General features: G+C 42.5%; 1 protein-coding gene across 1 annotated transcript in view; it reads left to right on the top strand.

Moving 5' to 3' along the window:
* The window catches only part of FREM1 (FRAS1 related extracellular matrix 1), a 364890-nt gene that overhangs the window by 234958 nt on the left and 105533 nt on the right, over nt 1–24399 (top strand). The window contains exons 24-27 of the mRNA XM_077249240.1: nt 3423–3687; nt 8719–9133; nt 17850–18051; nt 21166–21310. Of these exons, the coding sequence (XP_077105355.1) occupies nt 3423–3687; nt 8719–9133; nt 17850–18051; nt 21166–21310 (1027 nt within the window). The remainder of the gene's footprint in view (nt 1–3422; nt 3688–8718; nt 9134–17849; nt 18052–21165; nt 21311–24399) is intronic.

Here is a 24399-nt window from a genome sequence, read left to right as displayed (position 1 = left end):
TCAAAATACCATCCTGAAATTACTTTAAGACTCTAGTATTAACTCATAACATCAGAGTGGCAATTTCAGATCACAAGAGCTTTCCAGACACAGAAACGAAACTACAGCTGTGAACTGGAACAAAATGCAAAAACAAACAAGGACTAAAGTCCAACTTAGCTGGGAGTTGTCTAGCAGCAGGAACATGCACAGAAAGGCTTCTGATTACAATGTTGACCGGCATGGAAGTGACAGAGGAGCAAGGCTAAATAGCGACTCCCACATCCTGATGGAAACAGGTGAACAGAGAGGATGATGCACACCAGTTCAATTCCACCAGTGGCCACCGGGGGAGCCCAAAATCCAATTTCACAACAGCCGTGCTATCCATCTTCCCATGGATGCGGACCAGATGGCCAGGCCCCTTGGCTGAGAAACAGCCCCACAGCATGATGCTGCCACCACCATGCTTGACTGTAGGGATGGTATTCTTGGGGTCGTATGCAGTGCCATCCAGTCTCCAAACGTCACGTGTGTGGTTGGCACCAAAGATCTCGATCTTGGTCTCATCAGACCAGAGAACCTTGAACCAGTCGGTCTCAGAGTCCTCCAAGTGATCATGAGCAAACTGTAGACGAGCCTTGACATGACGCTTTGAAAGTAAAGGTACCTTACGGGCTCGTCTGGAACGGAGACCATTGCGGTGGAGTACGTTACTTATGGTATTGACTGAAACCAATGTCCCCACTGCCATGAGATCTTCCCGGAGCTCCTTCCTTGTTGTCCTTGGGTTAGCCTTGACTCTTCGGACAAGCCTGGCCTCGGCACGGGAGGAAACTTTCAAAGGCTGTCCAGGCCGTGGAAGGCTAACAGTAGTTCCATAAGCCTTCCACTTCCGGATGATGCTCCCAACAGTGGAGACAGGTAGGCCCAACTCCTTGGAAAGGGTTTTGTACCCCTTGCCAGCCTTGTGACCCTCCACGATCTTGTCTCTGATGGCCTTGGAATGCTCCTTTGTCTTTCCCATGTTGACCATGTATGAGTGCTGTTCACAAGTTTGGGGAGGGTCTTAAATAGTCAGAAAAGGCTGTAAAAAGAGATAATTAATCCAAACATGTGAAGCTCATTGTTCTTTGTGCCTGAACTACTTCTTAATACTTTAGGGGAACCAAACAGAATTCTGGGGGGCTGAGGGGTTGAATAATAAATGACCCTCTGAATAAACTTTTCACAATTTAAAAAAAAAATAAACAAAGAAATAACATTCTTTTTTGCTGCAGTGCATTTCACACTTCCAGGCTGATCTACAGTCCAAATGTCACAATGCCAAGTTAATTCCAAATGTGTAAACCTGCTAAATCTGCAGGGGGTTGAATACTACTTGTAGGCACTGTATGTGGTGAGAACCTTGAAACCCCAGGTGCTTCACAGAAGTTTATAACGTTGAGCCGTGAAAATAAAAAAAAAAATCACATTTTCCCATATAATTGTTTTTCAGATCAGAATTTTGCATTTTCACAAGAGTAACAGGAAAAAATTGACCCCAAAACTTGTTGTGCAATTTCTCCAGAGTTCACTGATACCCCATATGTGGTCAAAAACTACTTTTGAGGCACAGTGCAAAGCTCATAAGAGAAGTAGCACGATATTACAGTGCAGATTTTGCTGCACTGGTTTGAGGGTGCCATATCGCATTGGCAGAGCACCTGAAGTGCCAGAACAGCAGAACCCCCAAAAGTGACCCCATTTTACAAACTGAACCTCTTAATCAATTAATCTACGTGTGCAGTGATCATATTGGCACCACAGGTGCGTCAAAGAATTTTATACCATTGGGCAGTGAAGAAAAAATAGGGGGGTATTTCGATTTGGGAAAGCAAAATTTGCAGAATTTCTTTTGAGGGGCAAGAAGCGATTTTGCTTTTCCAGAGCCTTTGTGCTAGCAGTAATGTGGAAACCACCAATATTTCTGTTAACAGATGACAGACCTGAGTGGGGATTTGTTTTTTTTGGATTGAGTTGAAGCTTTTATTAGGAACATTTTTCATAATATTTTGGAGCATATTTACCCAGTGCTTTGTGCTAAGCGCTTACTTTGGGCTTTACATCTAAATCTCCTAGTGACGTGATTCAGATGAATCCCCCGAGGTATCCTTTCACTATAATGAGGCAGCAGAGTTACTCTGGACAAAGTCTGGCCAGCGTTGTCATGCTTTTCAGAAGTGCACAAAACTGTGGCCGACGGCACTTTTATGCTTGCCTAAAAAGAAGGTCACCACTGGATTACAGGTCAGATGGCATCCAAAGTGCCTCTATCTGCCTCACTATAAGGAATCTTCCACCAGAGGTTCCGACTGATTTACATATTTCAAATATTTACATGGAAACTCCGGTGCAATTGCTCAGCGCAGAGTGCAGGATAAATGTGCACTGGGCATTACTCTCACACAGAGCTGATACCGGCACTCAGCGTGAGGCTACACGCGATCAATGCACCATACATATACTGCTCTTTGCGGAAACGCAGCTACCGCAGAGCTGTATATGTATGGCGCATTTTGGCAAGGGGTTAAATCAGTTTAAAGAATGACTCCAGTATTTTTTTATTTTATTTCAAAGCTGGAGTGGTGCTACTAATCTAAGTTCCTTGCACTAGTATTATACTCACCAGCCGCCCTTTTGTGCTCTTCCTGGCACTGCTCCAATGCTGATACACCATCCTGTAATGGCAACTTTTAACTGAGTGGAAGTCAGTGGTAATGGTCTGAAGCTCTCAGTGTAAGTATTTGAGAGCCTCATTCTGGCTCTCATAGACTTACATTCCGTTGTCACTTCCAGCTCGCCAAGCAAACACCGGAATGATACGACAGGTCACAACTTGTGGAAGACCGACCGGAGCGACGCCAACAAAAGATGAAGAGGGTGGCTGGTAAGTATAGTAGCAGGGAACTTAGATTAGTCGCACCATTCCATCAGTAACATTTAAAATAATGCTGGAGTGGTGCTTTAAAACTCATCTCATTTGACAAACAAGCATGTCACTCGTTCGTCGGTTGATCAGCAATCTATTTACACTGCGGAATATTAGAAAACAAGTGACCCTAAGCATGCTCACTCACAACAGTCAGCCAATTTAAATGAATGTGTCCCACACTCCAAAGACATACTAATAGGGAATTTAGATTATAAGCCCCAACGGGGACAGTACCAATATTGTATGTAAAGCTCTGTGGAATTAATGGCATAAAATGCGCAATGATGCCACTGAAATCTGAAAAGATCATTAGCAGTACTCTGTCATATTTTTCAGTAAAAACAGCTGACTTCATATAATGTGCATAAACATGCTAAATGCAATTTAGGTTGAAAGATAGATAAATTTAAGAAGTCATCAAAAGATACGTTACAATAAAATTCTCTATTCCCAATGTTTTTACCACCAGGAGACATTGCAGTATTTGTGAAAACACTTCATGTGTCAAGAGGAGACAGGGTCATCTTAAGCACTAATGTTCTCCTGGCCACCGATGGCACAGACAAGCCAGAAGAGCTGCTCTATGTAGTCTCCTCACCGCCTCAGCACGGGCAGATTGAATATGTCAACCATCATGGAATTCCCATAACAAGCTTCAGTCAGATGGATGTGGCCGCTCAGACTGTCTGCTATGTCCACAATGGCAAAGCTGCAGCTGCTGCTGATATGTTCAAGTAGGTGTCTGGATGGCAAGCCTCTCCTGTCTGTCTTTTCTTTCAGAGCTAGCAGATGATTTATTAACCTAATCTCTCCAGTGCCAGGGGACCACTAGGTAGCCTGGGTTTTCTTGGCACTATAAAAGCATGTAAAGTGTGACTGAATCTTTGTCCTGAAGCTTCCCGAGTCATCTGCTTACAATCTGATGCTTGTTGGGGACTGATCCAATATTTATGTTCAATACGATACCTAAAGTCGTAGAACAATTCTATTTGGGTGCCCACTTTAAGAAATGAGGATAAATCAATTCTTGTAAAGAAGCAACACATTTTGTAGGGATTTCAAAAAAACTGTTCCCAAATATCATACTATTTTGCAGTTGCTAATCACTCAGTATTTCAGTTTGCAACTCAACTGGCCAAATCGGTAACCATTTAGGCTGCCGGATCGATGTTCCCCATTAGCATGCCCTTCATCAGTCCTGTTGCTCCAATAATCTGATTTCATAAAATGTTCTATCCCCCACTTCATATCTAGTGATAAAATATCAGTGATCTTCTATGTTATAAAACATAGAGGACATTAAGCATTGAGGGTGCTGTTGTCAATAATCCTTTAAGAATTAATAACCCAAAATTGGAGACATAAAGTATGAATGCTAATGAAGGTTTTCAGTAGCCCCTGCATCTGGTAGAGGGACGACTGCACCTGGTGTTACACTGTCATCTCACAGGAGATTGTCACCAGTCCAAGTCACTGATATAAAGCCGCTATGGCCAGGCTGTTTTAAAATGAAAATATAATTAGGGACCCTAAAACAAAGACGTGTTCATTTTTAAAACTCTTTTAATTAACATTTCTAGCTGTTAAAAATCTGGCAGAAACCCCTGAGTCTGCTAACCTGGTGTTCTTCCCTTGGCTGTATTCGGTAGAAGGCTAGAAGAGCCAGGGCAACATCAATTATTGCGTGTCTGAGCGATCAGATTTTATGTTCCACTACTGCATTTTCTGTTCATCAGAAATATTACTATGTATTGTCTGATGCTTCTGGGCTGGAAGAAGAATGTGGCACTTCTTGTTTGGACAGATGACACCGAGTGATTAGCAACCCCTGACATCAGGTGCCGGCAGCACTATGCCAACTACAGACGCAAATGTCCTCCATTTTGACACGCTGGCTTGATTTTGCATTGAATTGGCACTATTTACTGCTCCTGTGCTTTTTTTCCCCTCTTTATCTTTTCAAATTCCATGACAGATGGCAGCCTCTGTAGCCAGTTCCATCACCATGGAGCTGCAGGCAGCACAGAGGATCTGTAATGTTCAATTGAAGATGTGGCCCCTGCTGAGCACCAAAGTCTTTCACTCTCACATTTTAACTGTTTCAGCTTAGTCAATTATTTCTGACTTGTGGGAAGTCTTGTTTTTCTCTGTTAGTAAAATTGATTAAAAAATACATACATAAGTATATAAATACATAAAACAAATAAATAAATAAATAAAATATGTAAAATAATGTCAGATGCAGTTATCCCATTGCATAAAATATTCTGGCACAATTTTTTTTAATTTTCATTCAGTTTAATTTTGGTTGCTAGTTTAGGTTTTATATGTTCATGGTGACCCAACTTTCTCTTATTTTACATTATTTTGTAGTAACAACTACCAGCTGCCATGACTATAGTATAAAATGCTTAATATATTATCCAAGAATTTGTGCTTAGTTTCTATGTATGATACGACCAGCAGTACTAAAGATAATGTACTTATAATATATAAGCAAACACTGCATTTATAGCTGGACTGGGAATTTGGACAGATATAAGAGTGGACAAGAGCCTGAAACTTCTGGTAGAAACCGTAGGAGATACACCTTAATGAAACACATACAGTATGTACTGTGAATCTATCACATCAAGCACATTTGTACTTGCCCATAAGTGATAACTTTAGATTCTAAACTCATTACTAGTGCAAAACGAAAGATACTATCTCTGATTGCATAGATATGTGCTAACCCCTTCATGACCTTGGGATTTTCCGTTTTTCCGTGTTTGTTTTTCGCTCCCCTCCTTCCCAGAGCCATAACTTTTTTTATTTTTCCATCAACATGGCCATGTGAGGGCTTATTTTTTGCAAAACAAGTTGTACTTTTGAACATCATGATTGGTTTTAGCATGTCGTGTACTAGAAAACTGGAAAAAAATTTCAAGCGCGGTGAAATTGCAAAAAAAGTGCAATCCCACACTTGTTTTTTGTTTGGCTTTTTTGCTAGGTTCAGTAAATGCTAAAACTGACCTGCCATGATGATTCTCCAGGTCATTACGAGTTCATAGACACCTAACATGTCTAGGTTATTTTTTACCTAAGTGGTGAAAAAAAATTCCAAACTTTGCTAAAAAAAAATAAAATTGTGCCATTTTCCGATACCCATAGCGTCTCCATTTTTCATGATCTGGGGTCGGTTGAGGGCTTATTTTTTGCATGCTGAGCTGGCGCTTTTAGTGATACCATATTGGTGCAGATACATTCTTTTGATCGCCCGTTATTGCATTTTAATGCAATGTTGCAGCGACCAAAAAAACGTAATTCTGGCGTTTCAAATTTTTTTCTCGCTGCGCCGTTTAGCGATCAGGTTAATCCTTTTTTTTATTGATAGATTGGGCGATTCTGAACGTGGCGATACCAAATATGTGTAGGTTTGATTTTTTTTAATTGATTTATTTTGAATGGGGCAAAAGGTGGGTGATTATATTTTGTTATTTTTTTCACTTTTTTTTTAAACTTTTTTTTTTACTTTTGCCATGCTTCAATAGCCTCCATAGGAGGCTAGAAGCTGGCACAACTCAATCGCCTCTGCTGCATAGCAGTGATCATCAGATCGCTGCTATGCAGCAGAAATGCAGGCTTGCTATGAGCGCCGACCACAGGGTTGTGCTCACAGCTAGCCGGGATCAGAGGTCCTTGAGACCTCTATGGTTACTATGGAGAAGCATCGCTTACCCCCGATCATGTGACAGGGGTCGGCGATGCGCTCATTTCCGGCCGGATGGCTGGAAGCGACGGTTAAATGCCGCTGTCAGCGTTTGACAGCAACATTTAAATAGTTAATAGTGGCGGGTGAATCGCGATTTCACCCGCCGCTATTGCGGGCACATGTCAGCTGTTCAAAACAGCTGACATGTCCCGGCTTTGATGCGGGCTCACCGCCGGAGCCCTGCATCAAAGCGGGGTATCTGACCTCGGACGTCCTATCCCGTCCGAGGTCAGAAAGGGGCTAAAGAGTCCAGATAATGGACCGATGTATTGTAATATTATAGTCCTATGAAATGAGGGCCTTACAACTCTCCGGACAAACTAGTATTCCATAGGAAACTCTGCATTAAGTCATTTTTCTGCTATGTCTCTGGGAAATGTATGAAAAATGTGACAATTTGAAGAGCTGACATGTCCTCATTGATACCATTAAATGACTATAAAAAATTAGAAAAACAGGGCTACTTTCTTTCAGAACATGACTATTGCTACTCAACACAAATAACTTAAATTACTAAACAGCATATATGCGTCATGATCCAAACCGGGTTTTGAGTCCTTTCTTCCCCTTTTCCCGGTCTGGACATGCCAGGAGTTAACTTTCTCAGCCTTAGTCTGGTCTGAGGTTTGCTATTTATCTCCACTGTGTCCTGCAGACAATGTCAGTTATAGTTTCTGCCTATGGCATGTGTAGCTGACGCTATTTGCCCTGATTTGTCCTGCTGCTTGCTTACTGAACCCGTGTTTGTTTATCCCCTCTTCCCTTTCTGACTCTGTGTTCCCTTTTTGTGTATTGACTCACTGGTTTTGACTTGGCTTGGACCCTGACCTGTTGTTTTGTCTCTGTCTTTGGCATATCTGCTCCTGACTGGTACTACCCATTTGGCTTGTTATTGACTCTGTGTTTGATTATTCCTTTTGTACTGCGCTATAGTCTTATATCGACTCGGCTTGTTTTGACTGTTCTGCTGCCACCTGGTGGTGGCCTCACTGCAGCATTGCATGTCTGGTCTTGTTGTGTGCAATCCTCCCTCCACTCTATTGCCACCTAGTGGAGCTTGCTATTACCTGCATTGCAGTGGCATGACAGTATGTAAGTACTTGGATAAGAATACAGTAATTAACCAGAGCCAGCATGGGTTTGTAGCAAACAAGTCATGTAAGACTAATCTTATTTCCTTCTATGATGGAATCAGTGACTGGGTGAATCAAGAAAATGCAGTAGATATAGTATATCTCGACTTCAACAAAGCATTTGATAAAGTATCTCATACTATCCTTATTGAAAAAATTACCAAGACTAAGTTCTCCTTCAATGGAAGTCTTCAAACAGAGGCCGGACAGACATCGGTCTGAGATGGTATAGTGAATCCTGCATTGAGCAGGGCGTTGGACTTGATGACAGAGGTGGTCCCTTCCAACTCTAACTAACATTCTATGATTCTCTGAACCCAATGAAGTGAATGAAGCTGAGTTCTCATTCCACGGACAACCCATTGTCAGGGGTGCCACTGTTTCTGAAAGAAAGCAGCCATATTTTCTGTTGCTGGACAGCTTCTTCAAAAACCAACTTTAATTTATTTTTATCTATTATATTTATTACCATTATTTATATTTTTAGATTAAATGCCAGTGAGTTGTCTATGTAATTTGGTACTAGAAAAGTTCATGATAAGATAATACACTACAATCTGTGTATTCTTTCCTTTAATATATGATATTCATGGTTACTATAGGTAAAAAATGCTACTCTTTCTACAATATTTAAATATAACTTTAGGCACTATTCACACTGTGTTTATGCAGTGTCTGGGGGTTTTGTCTGAATTAAAAAAAAAAGTAATTCAGACAGAACCCAGGAAGCAATCATAGACACAAACTTAGACCTCAGAACACGAGTTGCCTCAGCAAGCTTGTGGAAAGCCTCCTGAGTAAAGGTATGTTATCATTTCTTTTGTGTAGATGGTGAATCAGGAACACTTGCTGAAGGCTCCCTTGCCTCTTTTTGCTAGATTCCTTGTCAGCAATGGGCTGCGAACAAAGCATGGTACCATGGATATAGCAGTGGACATGGTAGACAAAACTCTTCCAACGTTGTCCAAGAATTATGGTCTTAGACAAGTGAAAGGATTGATGGCGTTGATCACCCCAGAAATTCTTCAGGCAACTGACCCAGATACATCACTGGAGAATATTACATTTTTGCTGGTCAACCTTCCACAATATGGGCAATTATATTTAAGAGGTGCACCAATGCAAAGGAAAAACTTCACCCAGAAAGATATTGATAATATGGATGTTGCCTACAGACATGGAGGACAAGATGCTCAGATAGACAAGTTTACATTTCTAGTTATGGATAAAACAAATAAAGGATTTATAAAGGATGGACAAGTGCAGATGGATCCTATGACTTTCATTATACAGGTAAGTGTAATAATGCCCTATAGATATCATGCATGGCCTATGCTATATGGTGGCTTCACCAATACGGATGTCCAAAATTGAGCAATTCATCACTGATTTTTTTTCCTTGTAAAAGAGCATAGATAATGAAAGATATGTACTGTACCTAATGGAGATATATATACTTAGGGTACCGTCACACAGTACCATTTTGATCGCTACGACGGTACGATTCGTGACGTTATAGCGATATCGTTACGATATCGCAGTGTCTGACACGCAGCAGCGATCAGGGATCCTGCTGAGAATCGTACGTCGTAGCAGATCGTATGGAACTTTCTTTCGTCGCTTGATCACCCGCTGACATCGCTGGATCGTTGTGTGTGACAGCGATCCAGCGATGTGTTCGCTTGTAACCAGGGTAAACATCGGGTAACTAAGCGCAGGGCCGCGCTTAGTAACCCGATGTTTACCGTGGTTACCAGCGTAAACGTAAAAAAAACAAACAGTACATACTTACATTCCGGTGTCTGTCCTCCAGCGTCTCAGCTTCTCTCCACTGTGTGAGCGTCTGCCAGCCGGAAAGCGAGCACAGCGGTGACGTCAGACGTCACCGCTGTGCTTTCTGGCTATGGCGCTTACACAGTGGAGAGAAGCAGAACGCCGGGGACAGACACCGGAATGTGAGTATGTACTGTTTGTTTTTTTTACGTTTACGCTGGTAACCAGGGTAAACATCGGGTTACTAAGCGCGGCCCTGCGCTTAGTTACCCGATGTTTACCCTGGTTACCGGGGACTTCGGTATCGCTCCAGCGCCGTGATTGCAACGTGTGACCGCAGTCTACGACGCTGGAGCGATAATCATACGATCGCTGCGACGTCACGGATCGTGCCGTCGTAGCGATTAAAATGGTACTGTGTGACGGTACCCTTACTTTCTGCTTTATTCCAACTTCTGGAAAACTTTTCATAATTGTCTTCTGGTCTTATTTAATGTGCAATGAGTGTCTTAGTTTCATAGTAATTTACTAAAGCTAAATAAAAACAACCCAGACATGGTTGTAAAGAGATTAGCTGCATTCACATGGCCTCTACTGTACAGCCCCCCAACTCAATTCTAGACTTTAGATCTGTAAACCACTTGCATTTCTTCTCATCATGAAACTAACTTTGTGCTAGAGATATCTTTAGTTCTAGAAGTAGCTGACAAGATGATGACATGTATGTTGTTGTTTTCACAAAGTGCGTAAAGTATGAATGTGCAAAATAGATAAAAAGTAGCATACATTTTATTATATCACTGTTTCCTTTGATGATATAACTGTGATGCTAATCACTGCTTACTGGGGTCAAATACGAAAAGAGCTTGTTATAAACTAAGGGTAAAAACAAAGTGTAGTTAGGTCACGGTTCGAGGTCAGGGTTACAGGTAGCAGATCAAGACAAAGGGGCTAGGCAAAAAGATGGTCAGAGGCTCGTTCCAAGGTCAGGCAGCAACAAATCAGAAACAGAGCACAGAAATTAAAGGCAATACAAACACCACTGAGCTAAAGCTATGACTGGCAGCAATCAGATACAGACAGCCAGCTAAGTAGCCAGGTAAAAACCCAGGACAGGAGACACTTGAAGGACACCCAGCATTGCCCAGCCCCAATTGGACGGCTGGATTGTCATTCTCAACACTGACAGCGTAAATGCCCCTGCCCCAGACTGGACAGCTGAAGTGTCACTCACTGCATCAAAGACACAATGAAAGGTGGAATTATGACAGTACCAATCTTGGGCTGGCCGTACCCTTTACAGTATAATTTTTTTTTTTTTTGTAATTCTTTATTTAATTGAATCTTCAACATAAACAAGAACAATAAAGAGGGCTTACATCAGCAAATCTCAAGGATTACAGTGAAGAAGAAAAACTGTTCGATTGTTCCATTAGATAATAAGTAACCAGTTATGAAGAAAGAAGCAGCAGGAACAACTACTTAGAAAGATGCTGGGTATAAGCCAAGGAACTGTTTAACTGTGGAAAAAACAGTTTTCAGGTATAAACAAAAAGTGATTATAATATCGGCTCCATAAAACTGGAACAGGATCTTCTGGATGCCTGTAAAGATGAGACATTAGGACTATTAAAAGTTGCTGAAAGCAAAAAGAATCGGGCATAAGTTCTTACATATAGGCAAGGAAAATTAACTGGTTTAAAATAACTAATTTGAGTGGAGTTTGGGCTCAAGCACTGCGGCATTGGGGTTACGCACAAAATTTTAAAAGCAGACAAAGGGTCAGGAAATAATGAAATACCAGAGTACAGGAAATAAGTGTATGGTAGAGTCAAAGGGGAATGTATGAGTTATTTTTCCAAGGATGCCAAGTAATTAGAAATTTTTCATGTGTGTGGGATTCCCAGCTGGTCAACTCTTCCATTCTATAGAGATCTTGAACTTTATTTATCCATTCGTTCAATGTAGGGGGAGACGACTGTCTCCAGTGTATTGGGATCAAGTGTTTTGCTGCTGCTAACAAGAGAGGGAGTAAGTCATGTTTCTTAGGTTTGAACACATTTGTAGGGAGTGAAAGCAAAACTTCTTGGGGTGATAGATCTCGTTTAATTAGACCTAAACGGCGGAGGTATTTATTTATATCAGACCAGAGCAGTATTTGGAGATAATTGGGCATAGTCAGAAAATATGAGCTAAGGAACCTACCGAACTCAAGTACCTCCAGCAGAGAGTCAAATCAGTCAAGCCTAGATAAAATAGTCTTTCCGGGGTTCTATACCATCGTGAAAGGATTTTAAAGGCATTTTCCTGTAGTAAAATACATCTTGAAAAGCCACCTTTACAGTATAATTTGAAAAAAGTTATTCTCTAGCTGAACTTGAATGCTTTCTGAACAGAGAGGAGAGTAATCCTCAGACTCCTCGGGCAGGTGCTTATCTCCCCTAGGCTGGTCTCGCATATATTTTCTGCAGCCAAAACCTGGTAGCAGTAAAAAAAAAAAAAAAGCTGCAGAAAAAAAGCAGGTTTTGCAGGATTTTTTTTGCTGCTTTCCTTGCTGCGTTTTTGCTGTCTTTCAGGATCTCAAAATTCAGCTTTGCTTCCACGTTAGGCCACCATTGCAAGACCTATGTGAAACAATAAACATTTTTGTAAAAAAGGGCAATTTTATCAAATTATTTAATGGAAAAAGTTCTTTATGTCTGAAAATATAGTGACTCTTCTGAACACAAAAGTTCATATGAATTCTTGAAAAAAATGTAAAAACGGAGGGGGGGGGATTGAATTGGTGAGGCATAGTTTATCTAACACATTGGCAGTGCATTGAGTAGGTCAGTCATTGTTTCCTTTAACACATTGGTCAGCGCCATTGAGTTGACGAACCACTATTGTGGTTTGTCCTGATGAAGAAGTTTTAACACGTTTACAAATAAACCGCATTACTTGGATCCCTGTCGGCACATCATCCTTCAACAGCAGTGCAGGTTAAGTCATCTATTTCCACTTTCTTCCTTGAATTTTCCTCAAGGGTCTGTAGCAGCCTTAAGTTTCTCCAGTGGTTGTGTGAACACAACCCAACCAGGTGAGCACATTTGTGCATTCTTATTTACACTTTTTACCCAGATAAGACCCTATTGCTCTTTTGATCATTCCTCAGTTTTTACAAATAAGGGCTTGTTTCCATTTGCGAGAAACACATCCGTGTCTCGCATGTGGAAACCAAGCTGTGGCGCTGGCACTCCAGAGCGGAGCGTGCGGCTCCATGTGTTGCTATGCTGCCGCACTCTCCGCTCCCAAGTGCCGGCGCCACAGCTTGGTTTCCACATGCGAGACACGGACGTGTTTCTCGCAAATGGAAACAAGCCCTAAGGCTACTTTCACACTAGCGTCGCGAGCTGCACGTCGCTATGCGACGTGGCGGCGTACCGACGCTAGCTGTGGAAGCGCCGCACAACGGGGGCAGCGGATATTGTTTTTCAATGCATCCGCTGCCCCATTGTGAGGTGCGGGGAGGTGGGGGCGGAGTTCTGGCCGCGCATGCGCGGTCGGAAAAGACGGGAACGACGCACCAAAAAACATTACAAGCAACGTTTTTTGGTGGCGACGGTCCGTTGCAACACGACACAACCGTCGCACGATGGTTGCGACGTGTGGCAATGCGTCGCACTGTGTCGCTAATGCAAGTCTATGGAGAAAAAACGCATCCTGCAAGCACTTTTGCAGGATGCGTTTTTTTCTCCAAAACGACGCATAGCGACGTGCAGTGCACGACGCTAGTGTGAAAGTAGCCTAAGGGAAAAGTCAGCACACATTGCATTTTTCTGCTACGTTTTTATGCAAATTAAAAGCTGCTTTTAGGCTATGTGCACATGATGCGGATTTGCTGCGAATCCGCAGCGGATTTTTCCGCTCAGAAATGTTGCAGATCTGCACTGTGATGTACAGTATAATGTTAGTCAATGGCAAAAAAAAAAAAAAAGATGTGCAGATGGTGCGGAAAAAAATCAGTGCGGAATTGCTGCGGATTTCAAAGAAGTGCATGGCACTTCTTTTGTGCGGATCTGCAGCGTTTCTGCACCCCTCCATGATAAAATTCCGCAGTGGCAAAAACCGCTGCAAATCCGCATAAAATCCGCATCAATTCCGCATAAAATCCGCATAAAAACCGCGGATTCTGCCAGGAAATGCAGATCTTGTGCAGAAAATTCTGCACCTCTTTTCTAACGTGTGCACATCATACCCTTACAATACCTGAAAAAACTGAGATTTCAGAAATCTCATGCACACTTGTCTTTTTTTTCCTGAGTGAATTGGAAAACTGCTGAATTTTTGAAAACTGCATGTCACTTCTTTCAGCATTTTTGCAGGGAGCATGATATATACATGTATGTGGATGTGCACATGCAGCTGTACACCGGTCTATTATGTGGATGGGCACACGGCGTTGTACACCCGTCCATTATGTGGATGGGTACACGGAGCTGCACACCCGCCTGTTATGTGGATGGGCACACGGAGCTTCACACCCGTCCGTTATGTGGATGGGCACACGGAGCTGCACACCCGTCCGTTATGTGGATGGGCACACGGAGCTGCACACCCGTCCGTTATGGGGATGGGCACACGGAGCTGCACACCCGTCCGTTATGGGGATGGGCACAGAGCTACACACCCATCCATTATGGGGATGGGCACACGGAGCTGCACACCCGTCCGTTATGTGGATGGGCACACGGAGCTGCACACCCGTCCGTTATGGGGATGGGCACACGGAGCTGCACACCCGTCCGTTATGGGGATGGGCACACGGAGCTGCACATCTGTCCGTTATGAGGATGGGCACAGAGCTACACACCCATCCATTATGGGGATGGGCACACGGAGCTGCACACCCGTCCGTTATGTGGATGGGCACACGGAGCTGCACACCCATCCGTTATGTGGCTGGGCACACGGAGCTGCACACCCATCCGTTATGTGGCTGGGCACACGGAGCTGCACACCCATCCGTTATGAGGATGGGCACAGAGCTACACACCCGTCCGTTATGAGGATGGGCACAGAGCTACACACCCGTCCGTTATGTGGATGGGCAAATGGAGCTGCACACCTGTCTGTTATGTGAATGGGCACACTGAGCTGCTCACTGTCCTTTATGTGGATGGGCACATCGAGAACACACTAAGTGAATGAATAGCTATAAGGTCTTTGACAAAAAATAATAATTGGCAACAAAATTCTTGACAATTTTACCCTCCTGGGTCTTTACTCTGCCACTCTCTGCACCTACTCTCACATGAACTGGGAAAACCGATGTTCGTAGCCAATGACCACAAACTGCAGTGTCTTAACCCGACTGTGCATCATCTCCTGGACTAATACACAATAAGATAGTAAAGCTGCAGCCGCAATCTTATCAGGTGGACTGAGCACAATACACATGCTCAGGTTCCAGAATATCAGGACTGATATGCAGTTTTCAAGGCTTCTCTTTCTAGGCGTCTCGTTTATCATCGTGCCCTGGAGTGATATCCATTTTAATTCACAACAATAATTATCCTTTCCCCCTAGACAAAACGAGCATATGTTGATAAATATTTTTTCTGAATTTATTTATTACATGTTTTAATTCTTTTTTTTTTTCCTGATATAAACTCACCAAAAGGATAAGGGGTCGTTCACATGGAGCTTTTTTGATGTGGATTTCCACTTCTACAAATTGCTTTTAGAACACACACTTTACTAACGATGTTTTGATGCAGTTTATGATTTTTTTTTTCACATGATTATTTAATTATAATATGGGGAATAGTATTGTAGTGTGTTTTTTGGCACCTACCCACTGCAAAAAAAACTATCATAAAAACTGCAGCAAAACCACATTTTGCCACAATTTACACATGGAAAACATGGCATGACATTAAAAAACATGCGGAATATACAAGAGACGGGAACTATAGGTACACTTTGTAAGGATTGGCGGATTACGCTAAAAAAAAATAATAAAGCGCAATCGCAACCTGGGGTCCACCGTGCAGAGATGGAAAATTGCTGCTAGAGTACAATGACGGAACACATGGCAAACGATTACTTGAACACACAGAAACAAAAGAGCTGCTCTGCAACTGAGCTGTGTCGCTCGCACACAGAAACGGAACAGATGCTCTCAGCATAATACCCTGACTAGGGTTGTGCTTGCTCTGGAACTCTATTGTGCTAACCGCACACATGAAGGAACCAGATGATAAGCCAAGTGGCTAATTACCTCCACTGAGGCTAGCTGCCTGCCTACGTGTACAGTCCCAAAGCTAGACAGACATTCAACACTTGCAGGTAGAGTCTCCTCTCACATAGCCGAACATAAATGATACTAGCACCCCCACAGTCATTTATACCCAAAGCTCCACCCCAAACACTCACGCTGACATCGCCCATGGGCCAATCCGGAGATGCCACATCACCAGAGCAGGCGAAGTCCGAGCACCAAGGAAGAGGTGCCACATCACGGACATGCTCAGTAAAGTGATTTCTGGACTTAGACTCCAGTACGCAATGTGGCATGTGCAATACACTGGTTATCATAGACTTGACTGGAGAGCCAGCCGTAATCAAATATGTGGCATGAGCCTGAGCAAGATGCTGGGACTGATGTCCATGCTGAGTAGCAGTCCCATCGGCCGGGACCGAGTGGGAGACGACCGCAGTACCCAACATGACCCAGATCTGTCCCGCGCAGCGGGAAAATCCTGATGCCTAACACCATTTTTCTTTCAAATAATTGGGAAGCGTCTTGTAAGTAGATTTGATTTGTTTTTATGTGGATTTTGGAACAAAATCTGTGTCAAAATGTGAGAAAAAAAAACACTGTGTGAGCATATGCTCAGGATAACAGTCTTATAACAGAAGCTTGTGTTGTGTCAGATCCAAGTAAAAGAAGGTGGCTTCAGCTTTCAATAATTCTTGACTTGCTTGAATGTCGTTAAAAGTACAGAAAGAGCAGCAACATTTTGATACTCTGTTGCAAATATCTGCTATGGGTCAAAATATTGCTGCGGTTTCTTTATTTGTGATAGCATTAATAAAGTAAGTCCACCATTATTGAATGCTGAAGACACCTTTCTTGTACTTGGATTTTGGTGAGCACTACCATGAGTCCTGTGTATTGCCAATGGCAAAGCATCCTGAGACCATTCATGAGTAGGGTTGCCTTTCATCCAAGTGTTTGGGCTCGCTCACAATTTTGCATAAGAACACTGCCATGAGTAAAAAATAGTATCTAAACATCCTCTAAGAACAGCTTCTCCCAACAATCCAGGAGTAATTTGGTGATGAATAATGCTTTTTCTAGCATTATAGAGACCATGTCACATGTCACAAGGCACGTGTGATAATTATGTGGCTTGGTGAACAAAGCATTAAAAGTTTGGGTCCATGACCAGGAAATTCCCCAGATCTGAATTCCATTAAGAACATGTAGTAAATAGTGATGAGCGAATTCTCAATTCTCGAGATTTCTCGAGAATGCTCGGGGGTCCTCCGAGTATTTTTTAGTGCTCGGAGATTTAGTTTTTTTTGCCGCAGCTGAATGATTTACATCTGTTAGCCAGCATAAGTTCATGTGGGGATTCCCTAGCAACCAAGCAACCCCCACATGTACTTATGCTGGCTAACAGATGTAAATCATTCAGCTGCAGCAAGAAAAACTAAATCTCCGAGCACTAAAAAATACTCGGAGGACCCCCGAGCATGCTCGAGAAATCTCGAGTAACGAGTATATTCGCTCATCACTAGTAGTAAATCTTCAAATATCGGGTGGACAAACCTAAAATATAGAAATTGTTATAAACTCCGAGCAGTGATCAGGCAAGAATGAGCTGCTATTAGTCAGGATACGGCCCAAAAGCTGATATTCTACATGCCAGGGTCAACTGCAGAAATCTTGGCTAATAAGGGACAACACTATAAATATGGAACCTTTGTATAAATTTGACATATTTGTCAATAAAATTATAAAAACATATAAAATGTTAATAATTATACTTCAGGAACCATAGAAACTTCCGACTAAAAGATCTAAAATTACAGAAGCAGCAAATTGTATGAAAACCAAAATTTGTATTAGTTTCAAAACTTTTGACCACGGCTGTACATCATGTCAGTGTCTATTAGTGCATGAAAAATAAATTGAACTCTAAAAAGCTTCATGTAACATTATCTATTATTTATCTTTTTGACACAGATAGATTTTCCAGATGATTCCAGCCCTAGAATTGTCCACCTTCACTGTGCAACAAAGGTTCAGCTTCTCGATGATGGCCGTTATGGAATCTACATAACTTCTAGGGAAATAAAGGCTATCGATCCAGGAACAGACGAGGAAAACATTATCTTTAAAATACTGAGTGCTCCTCAAAATGGATACCTCGAAAATGTTAGATCAGGTAGGGTGAAAATGAAAATGCTTTACAGTACAGCACAATGATGTTCACCATTACCCAGTACCCATGTCATTTCCTAAGCTATGATAAAGATCTGCTGATATTTTTGCTTCTGCTCCATTTATACTAGATGATATGATGATATACTTACTGTATAATATTTTACATGCTTATGAGCTTTCAATTAAATATACAGATGTAGCAAAGATAAAAGCACCACTCCTGCAATTTTTTTTTATTTTACTGCTGGAGTGGTACCACTAATGTAAGTTCCGCGCCACTACTAGTACTCACCAGCTGCTGTCTTCTTCTGCTATCTGCACCGGTCTTCCGCAGTTTGTTTTTCCAATAATCTTTATTGGTTTTATAACTTTTTGAAGGGAAATGGTAAAGGGTAAGGGAAAACAGGGTAGAGGGGAAAAAAAAGACCTCCATATAATATGGGGAAAAGGGAAAGAAGAAGACAGGTATACATACAGACATTTCCGTAGGTTTACAATACTACTGTTGCTTCCTGGAATAGAAACTTAAATTGCACATGTATACAATTGCTTGAGACGCCAAATTAAATATTGCTCCTGAAAATAAAAGTCAGTAAACTTAAACAGTACATGTATACATTTGCAAATAACACCAAGATAAATGTTGCTCAATGTCAGCATCTGAAAATAAAAATCAGAATATATTATGTAAAGTATGAGGACCTGCCAAGTCCGGGATCACCTTAAGGTGACCCTAAGACTGGTTGGAGGGTAATGTCCGGTTCTTTTTAGTAAGATAACAAGTGGAATGAAAGTCTCTTCAAGTAGGAGTAGGATGTATATAGGATGTAGACAGAGAGGAGGTATCAGATGAAACTGCAGAAGATCTCAATCCTGTTTTTTTCAGAAAGTTAATTCCTTCCTCTGGAGATGAGAGAGTGAATAGTTTTGAAGCATATTTCACTTGTAGATTAGAAGTCTTTGTCCATTGGTAGGGTATTCCGGCTTGTAAGAGTTTCCGTGTGGTTTGAAAGAATGATTTTCGTTTTATCAGGGTATCTTTAGACAAGTCTTTGAAAAAAGAAAGGTTGTTGTACAGAGATGGAAGGTGTTTTGAGTCTCATCACAGCATTAGGAGATCGTTCTTTACCCCTGTAGGGTAGAGGGACACAATGACGTCTCGAGCAATGTTTGTAGGGAGAGTGGCCTTTTTCAGAATCCAAAGGCCACTCTTCTGCAGTTTGTGACCTGCTGGGTTAATCCAGTGTTTGCTCAGCGAGCTGGAGGTCACTAATCAATGCAAGTCTATGTGAACTAGAATGGGGTCAGAACGAAGCTCTCATAGACTAAAGGTACCTTCACACTGAACAACTTAATAACGATAACGATAGCGATCCGTGACGTTGCAGCGTCCTGGATAGCGATATCGTTGTGTTTGACACGCAGCAGCGATCTGGATCCTGCTGTGATATCGCTGGTCGGAGCTAGAAGTCCAGAACTTTATTTGGTCGTCAGATCGGCGTGTATCGTCGTGTTTGACAGCAAAAGCAACGACGCCTGCAATGTTTTACAATGGTAACCAGGGTAAATATCGGGTTACTAAGCGCAGGGCCGCGCTTAGTAACCCAATATTTACCCTGGTTACCATTGTAAAAGTAAAAAAAAACACTACATACTCACCTTCTGATGTCTGTCACGTCTCCCGGCGTCCACAGGGTTATTACGCGCTGCTGCTCAGTGCTTCCTGCACGACTGTGAGTGCCGGCCGTAAAGCAAAGCACAGCGGTGACGTCACCGCTCTGCTTTAGGGCCGGCGCTTACACAGTGCAGGGAAGCGGACGCCGGGGGATGCGACACACACCGGAATGTAAGTATGTAGTGTTTGTTTTTTTTACATTTACACTGGTAACCAGGGTAAACATCGGATTACTAAGCGCGGTTACCTGGGGACTTCGGCATCGTTGGTCGCTGGAGAGCTGTCTGTGTGACAGCTCTCCAGCGACCACACAACGACGAAACAGCGACGCTGCAGCGATCGGCATCGTTGTCTATATCGCTGCAGCGTCACTTAATGTGACGGTACCTTTACACTGAGCTCTTGTGACCGTTATGTTTGACTTTCTGTCAGTCTTAAGATGCAATTACAGATTGGGCTCAAAGCAGCGTTGGGAACAGCTGAAACAGCGGTTGGTAAGTATATTACTAGGGTCAAGAATTTTAGATTAGTAGCCCCAATTCAGTGCTGAAATTAAAAAAAAGCAACGCTGGAGTGGTGCTTTACTTTGACAAGTAATGCATCACCTTTCAACTTGTCACAAGGTTGCTTCACTTCAGAAGATTAAAGCACAACTCCAGAATTTTGTTTTTTTGTGTCAGTGTTGGAGTTGAGCCACTAATGTAAATTTCCTGACCCTTGTATTATACTTGCCAGCCACAGTCTTCCGCTCTTCTCTGCACCATACCGGCCCTTATCCGCCATCTTGTGACTACAATGTCTGACTGACCGGAAGTCAGAGGTAACTGTCACAAGCTCAATGTAAGTCTATAAAAGCCTTGTTCTGGAGACCAATGAGAGCAGCACTGAGAACAGAAGAAGATGGTGGCTGGTAAGTACAATACTAGGGACAGGGAACTTACATTAGCGACACCACTGCAGCCCTGAAATATCAACAAATGCTGGAGTGGTTGTTTAATTTAAAATTGCACAAGCCATTGCCTGATGTCAAGTTACACTTTTTAGTGCCATGATCTATTAGTGTTGCTTCAAGGTAGACTTTGCTTTATGTGTAATTAATTTTTAAATGCCTCATATTGCTTTAAAAAAAAAATATCCTCTCTCACCAACAACTGCGGAGAGTGATTTTTCGAGTTGAAATTTTTATCCATGTTTGGTGATCAAAAGACAGGACCAACAAGTCCAGGTAAGCATCAGATCAGGAGCTAAAGGGATCATACAGTAGAGGTAGAGTGTTATTACTTTTTTTTAGGCATCTTAAAGCATCTAAAAAATAATTTATATTTCCTGCAAAGCCTCTTTTTAAATAATTTTATGTTGGTGATTAAGCATTCCTTGCAAAATTAAGGTTTTCTGCATAAGAAAAAAGAATAATACAATCTTTCATATTTGTCTTCCCAGGCAAATTTATTTCAGACCACTTCACACAGAAGGATTTGAACATGAAGTCCTTATTGTATATCATAAATCTATCAGTTAATCTCTATGAAGATTCAGTAGAGTTTGTAGTAACAGATCTCTCTGGAAACACAGCTGAACCTCAAAGGTAAGGGGATAAAAAACATTTCCATAAATATAGATGTGGTAAAGTCTACATACACAAACCTCCTATGGTATGTAAGGGTTTAATTCAGCATCCTCGATGGCCTAAGGCAGTTAAGCTTAGCTTCTTAGGTAGACCAGGGTGGTTGAGGAGTTAATTCCAGTTTTCATGGTGGTTCAGGATAGTGGCTCGATGCCCTATTTTTTCTGTATATTGGTTAATGCCCAATATCTTTCTTGAAATCCTAGGTTCCATTCATGTGGACAGCAAGATGGCCTTCACGTTTAGTGTTCGATAAGTGTCTGTTAGGTCTATCCGCCATTATCCTCTATTTTTTAATACTTTTGGCATTAAAGGGTATAGATAAAGTATATATTTACTATGGGTGCAGGGTACGACAAAGTGACATTTTGACATGTTTTTGTACTAATCATCAGACTTTTTTTTAGAGTAAGGAATATTATAGTACTTTGTGCTATTGCATATGCTCATAGAATGCATATGTTCAGCTATACGTTCGTTATCATCAAAGCCAAAGCAGATGTATTCAAGCATAATATTTTTACACAGTTTTTCTTGGACTCCATCAGAAGCAAAGTAAAGACTTCCATTAAAATGTTCTCATATATTTATTTCCAAAAATAATAATAAATTGTAATCTATCAGAACGGATGCCAAATGTATGCAACTGTGTGCCCTTTTTTGATGGATCAATCCAAAAGAGCATTATGGATGCAGACAAGGTTACTTATCAGCAAAAGAGGAAACAAATGTCACCAATATTCAACCTTCGTTAGAACAGTAATACTTCATAGAACACTTTTTCTCACCGAATCCTTGGGATCTCGGGTGCTCACCAGTGAAAAAGTCTGTACAGATATGTCTGAGAAATGGAAGAAAGGTGGCCCTCACCAACCATTAAAAAAGATCCATTATTGTATAACGTTTAAAACATGCGGGAGAATGATTTGAACACCTGGTGGACAATGGCCTTTTCACGCCTCCTGCTCTTCAAGGGGACCCATTGAAGCACAGGAGGCATGAAGCGGTGGTTTTCCACCAGCTGTACACATAATTCTCCCACATCCATGCAATAAAGGATCTTTTTTAAGAGACGGTGAGGGCCACCTTTCTTCCATTTCTCAGACATATCTGTGCAGACAAGATTACGTTTACACAATGTTTGTAAATGTTTGACTCTTTATATTTGAATGAAACATGTAGGTCCAAATTATCTGATTTTGTCCAATATTATATAGTGTAAAATGTAAGGCTAGGCAGTCCTAAAATGAGCCAAATTTATCACAGTGGCTCATGCTAGATGAGAAATTTGGTGCTTCCTTAAAGGGAAACTGTCAAGTGAAAAAATGCTATTAAACTGGAACATATGGAGCTAATCTGTAGGTTAATAGTGTTCTGATCCTGCCTGGTGCCTTTCCTTAGAGCCCCGCTGCTGGGAGGAAATGAACCTCATTCCTCCTGATACCATTCGGGTTTTAGACACAGGAGGCAGCACCGGGGCAGGCTCAGTCATCGCTCTATGTATAGAGAGCGGCAGCTGTAAACACGCCCCCAGCAGTGACTGACAGCAGCTCAGCATTAGAGTCTGCTGTCAGTCAGTGCCGGGGATGAGGTTACAGCCGCTGTTCTCTATACACAGAGTGGTGAATGAAGTCGCCCCAGCGCCACCACTATGAATGAAAACTGAACAGTACCGGCAGGATTAAAGTTCATTTCCTCCTGGCAGTGGGGCTCTAAATGCGGGCTATTACGGCCCCAATGTGAAACTGTTGGGGGTCTGGTCACTGCCCAGCACCAGGTAATATGTCTCATTTATGCTAAGAATATGCTTTCTCCCTGGGACTCCTCTCCTTATTGTGTCTGTAATGTCTATACCTACTGAGATATATCGACACTGGTCTACTTAATATCTATTGGAAATATTTTTACTATGAAGTCAGATTCTAGCACCATACTCTACAGTATATCCTAGTGGAGCGCCCCCACACCGCCGCAGGGCCGAGGGGTACCCGGAGCCGGGCCTCTAGGTCTCAGTCCTGGGGTTGTCACGGTGGCTAGACCCGGTCCGTGGCCCTGTCTGTCAGTGGGGGACGTCCGGTGCAATAAGTCGTGTTGTAACGGTGCAGTTGTGAGGTGCAGGTCGCGGTAAATAACGAGGACACCAGGTTGCAGTCTCTTTACCTCTTTACTGGAGATCTCTGAGTCCTCAGTCCAGAATACGGTTCACCAGGCTGCGCAAGTCCGGCCGGTCCAATGGCACCTCCAGAGTTCACTTCACAGGTGGAAATCGGTGCCTTCCTTCTTAGCGCTATGTGTTGTAGTCCTTCCCTGCTGTGCTTACGGAAAGTACCCCACAACCGTTGTGTCTGTTTCTTAAGTTCCCTCACAACTCGATTAAATGATGTTCTTCTAATCTTCCGTCCCTTCCTGATGTTACAGTTGGAACGGCACCCGTTTGTCGGATAGGCCTGGAGTTCTTCCGGGACCCTAGAGACGCCCCTCTCCCGCAATTGCCTCCCAAGACTTCATAGGTGATATGTGTTAGACAGCCCGCCTTAAACTGACTGTCCTGCTGCTGTTTAGAGTATTGCTTGAAGCTGAATGTTATAATACTCCCTCGGCGTTCCGGCCACCGGTAATGCGCCTCAGTAGGGTGTTGCTCCGGTCTTACAGCACGACCCCTACTGGAATTCTCCTATTGCTTGATCTCGTTTCTCACTCAGCACAATCTATCTCGCTTCTAGTCCTTTCTTGGGTCCCGCCGCTTCCCGGAGCTGGCGCGGACCCGTTACGTTCTTTCCAATGCCAAGCCTCTGTCAGGATCCCACCCCTGACAGAGACCCTACTGTCTCTTCCTCCACAACACCCTCTGCCACTAGGTGTTGCTTCGTCCAATCCAGTCAGCTTTCTGATCTAACTTCCTGCCTGACCCCCGGTTTACCCACTATGGTGGGGAGTGGCCTAATGAATAGCACCCTTAGCTCCCCCCGGAGGCCCTGCTGTGAAATGTATTGGTGTCTGTGATACCTGATCAGATGAACTCCTTCAGTGCCATCGGACGCACCGTAGCT

The sequence above is a fragment of the Ranitomeya variabilis genome, chromosome 1 (genome assembly GCF_051348905.1).
Source record: "Ranitomeya variabilis isolate aRanVar5 chromosome 1, aRanVar5.hap1, whole genome shotgun sequence".
Lineage (NCBI taxonomy): Eukaryota > Metazoa > Chordata > Amphibia > Anura > Dendrobatidae > Ranitomeya > Ranitomeya variabilis.
Note: the sequence above shows the minus strand (reverse complement) of the source record. Positions and strands in the feature narration are given on the sequence as shown.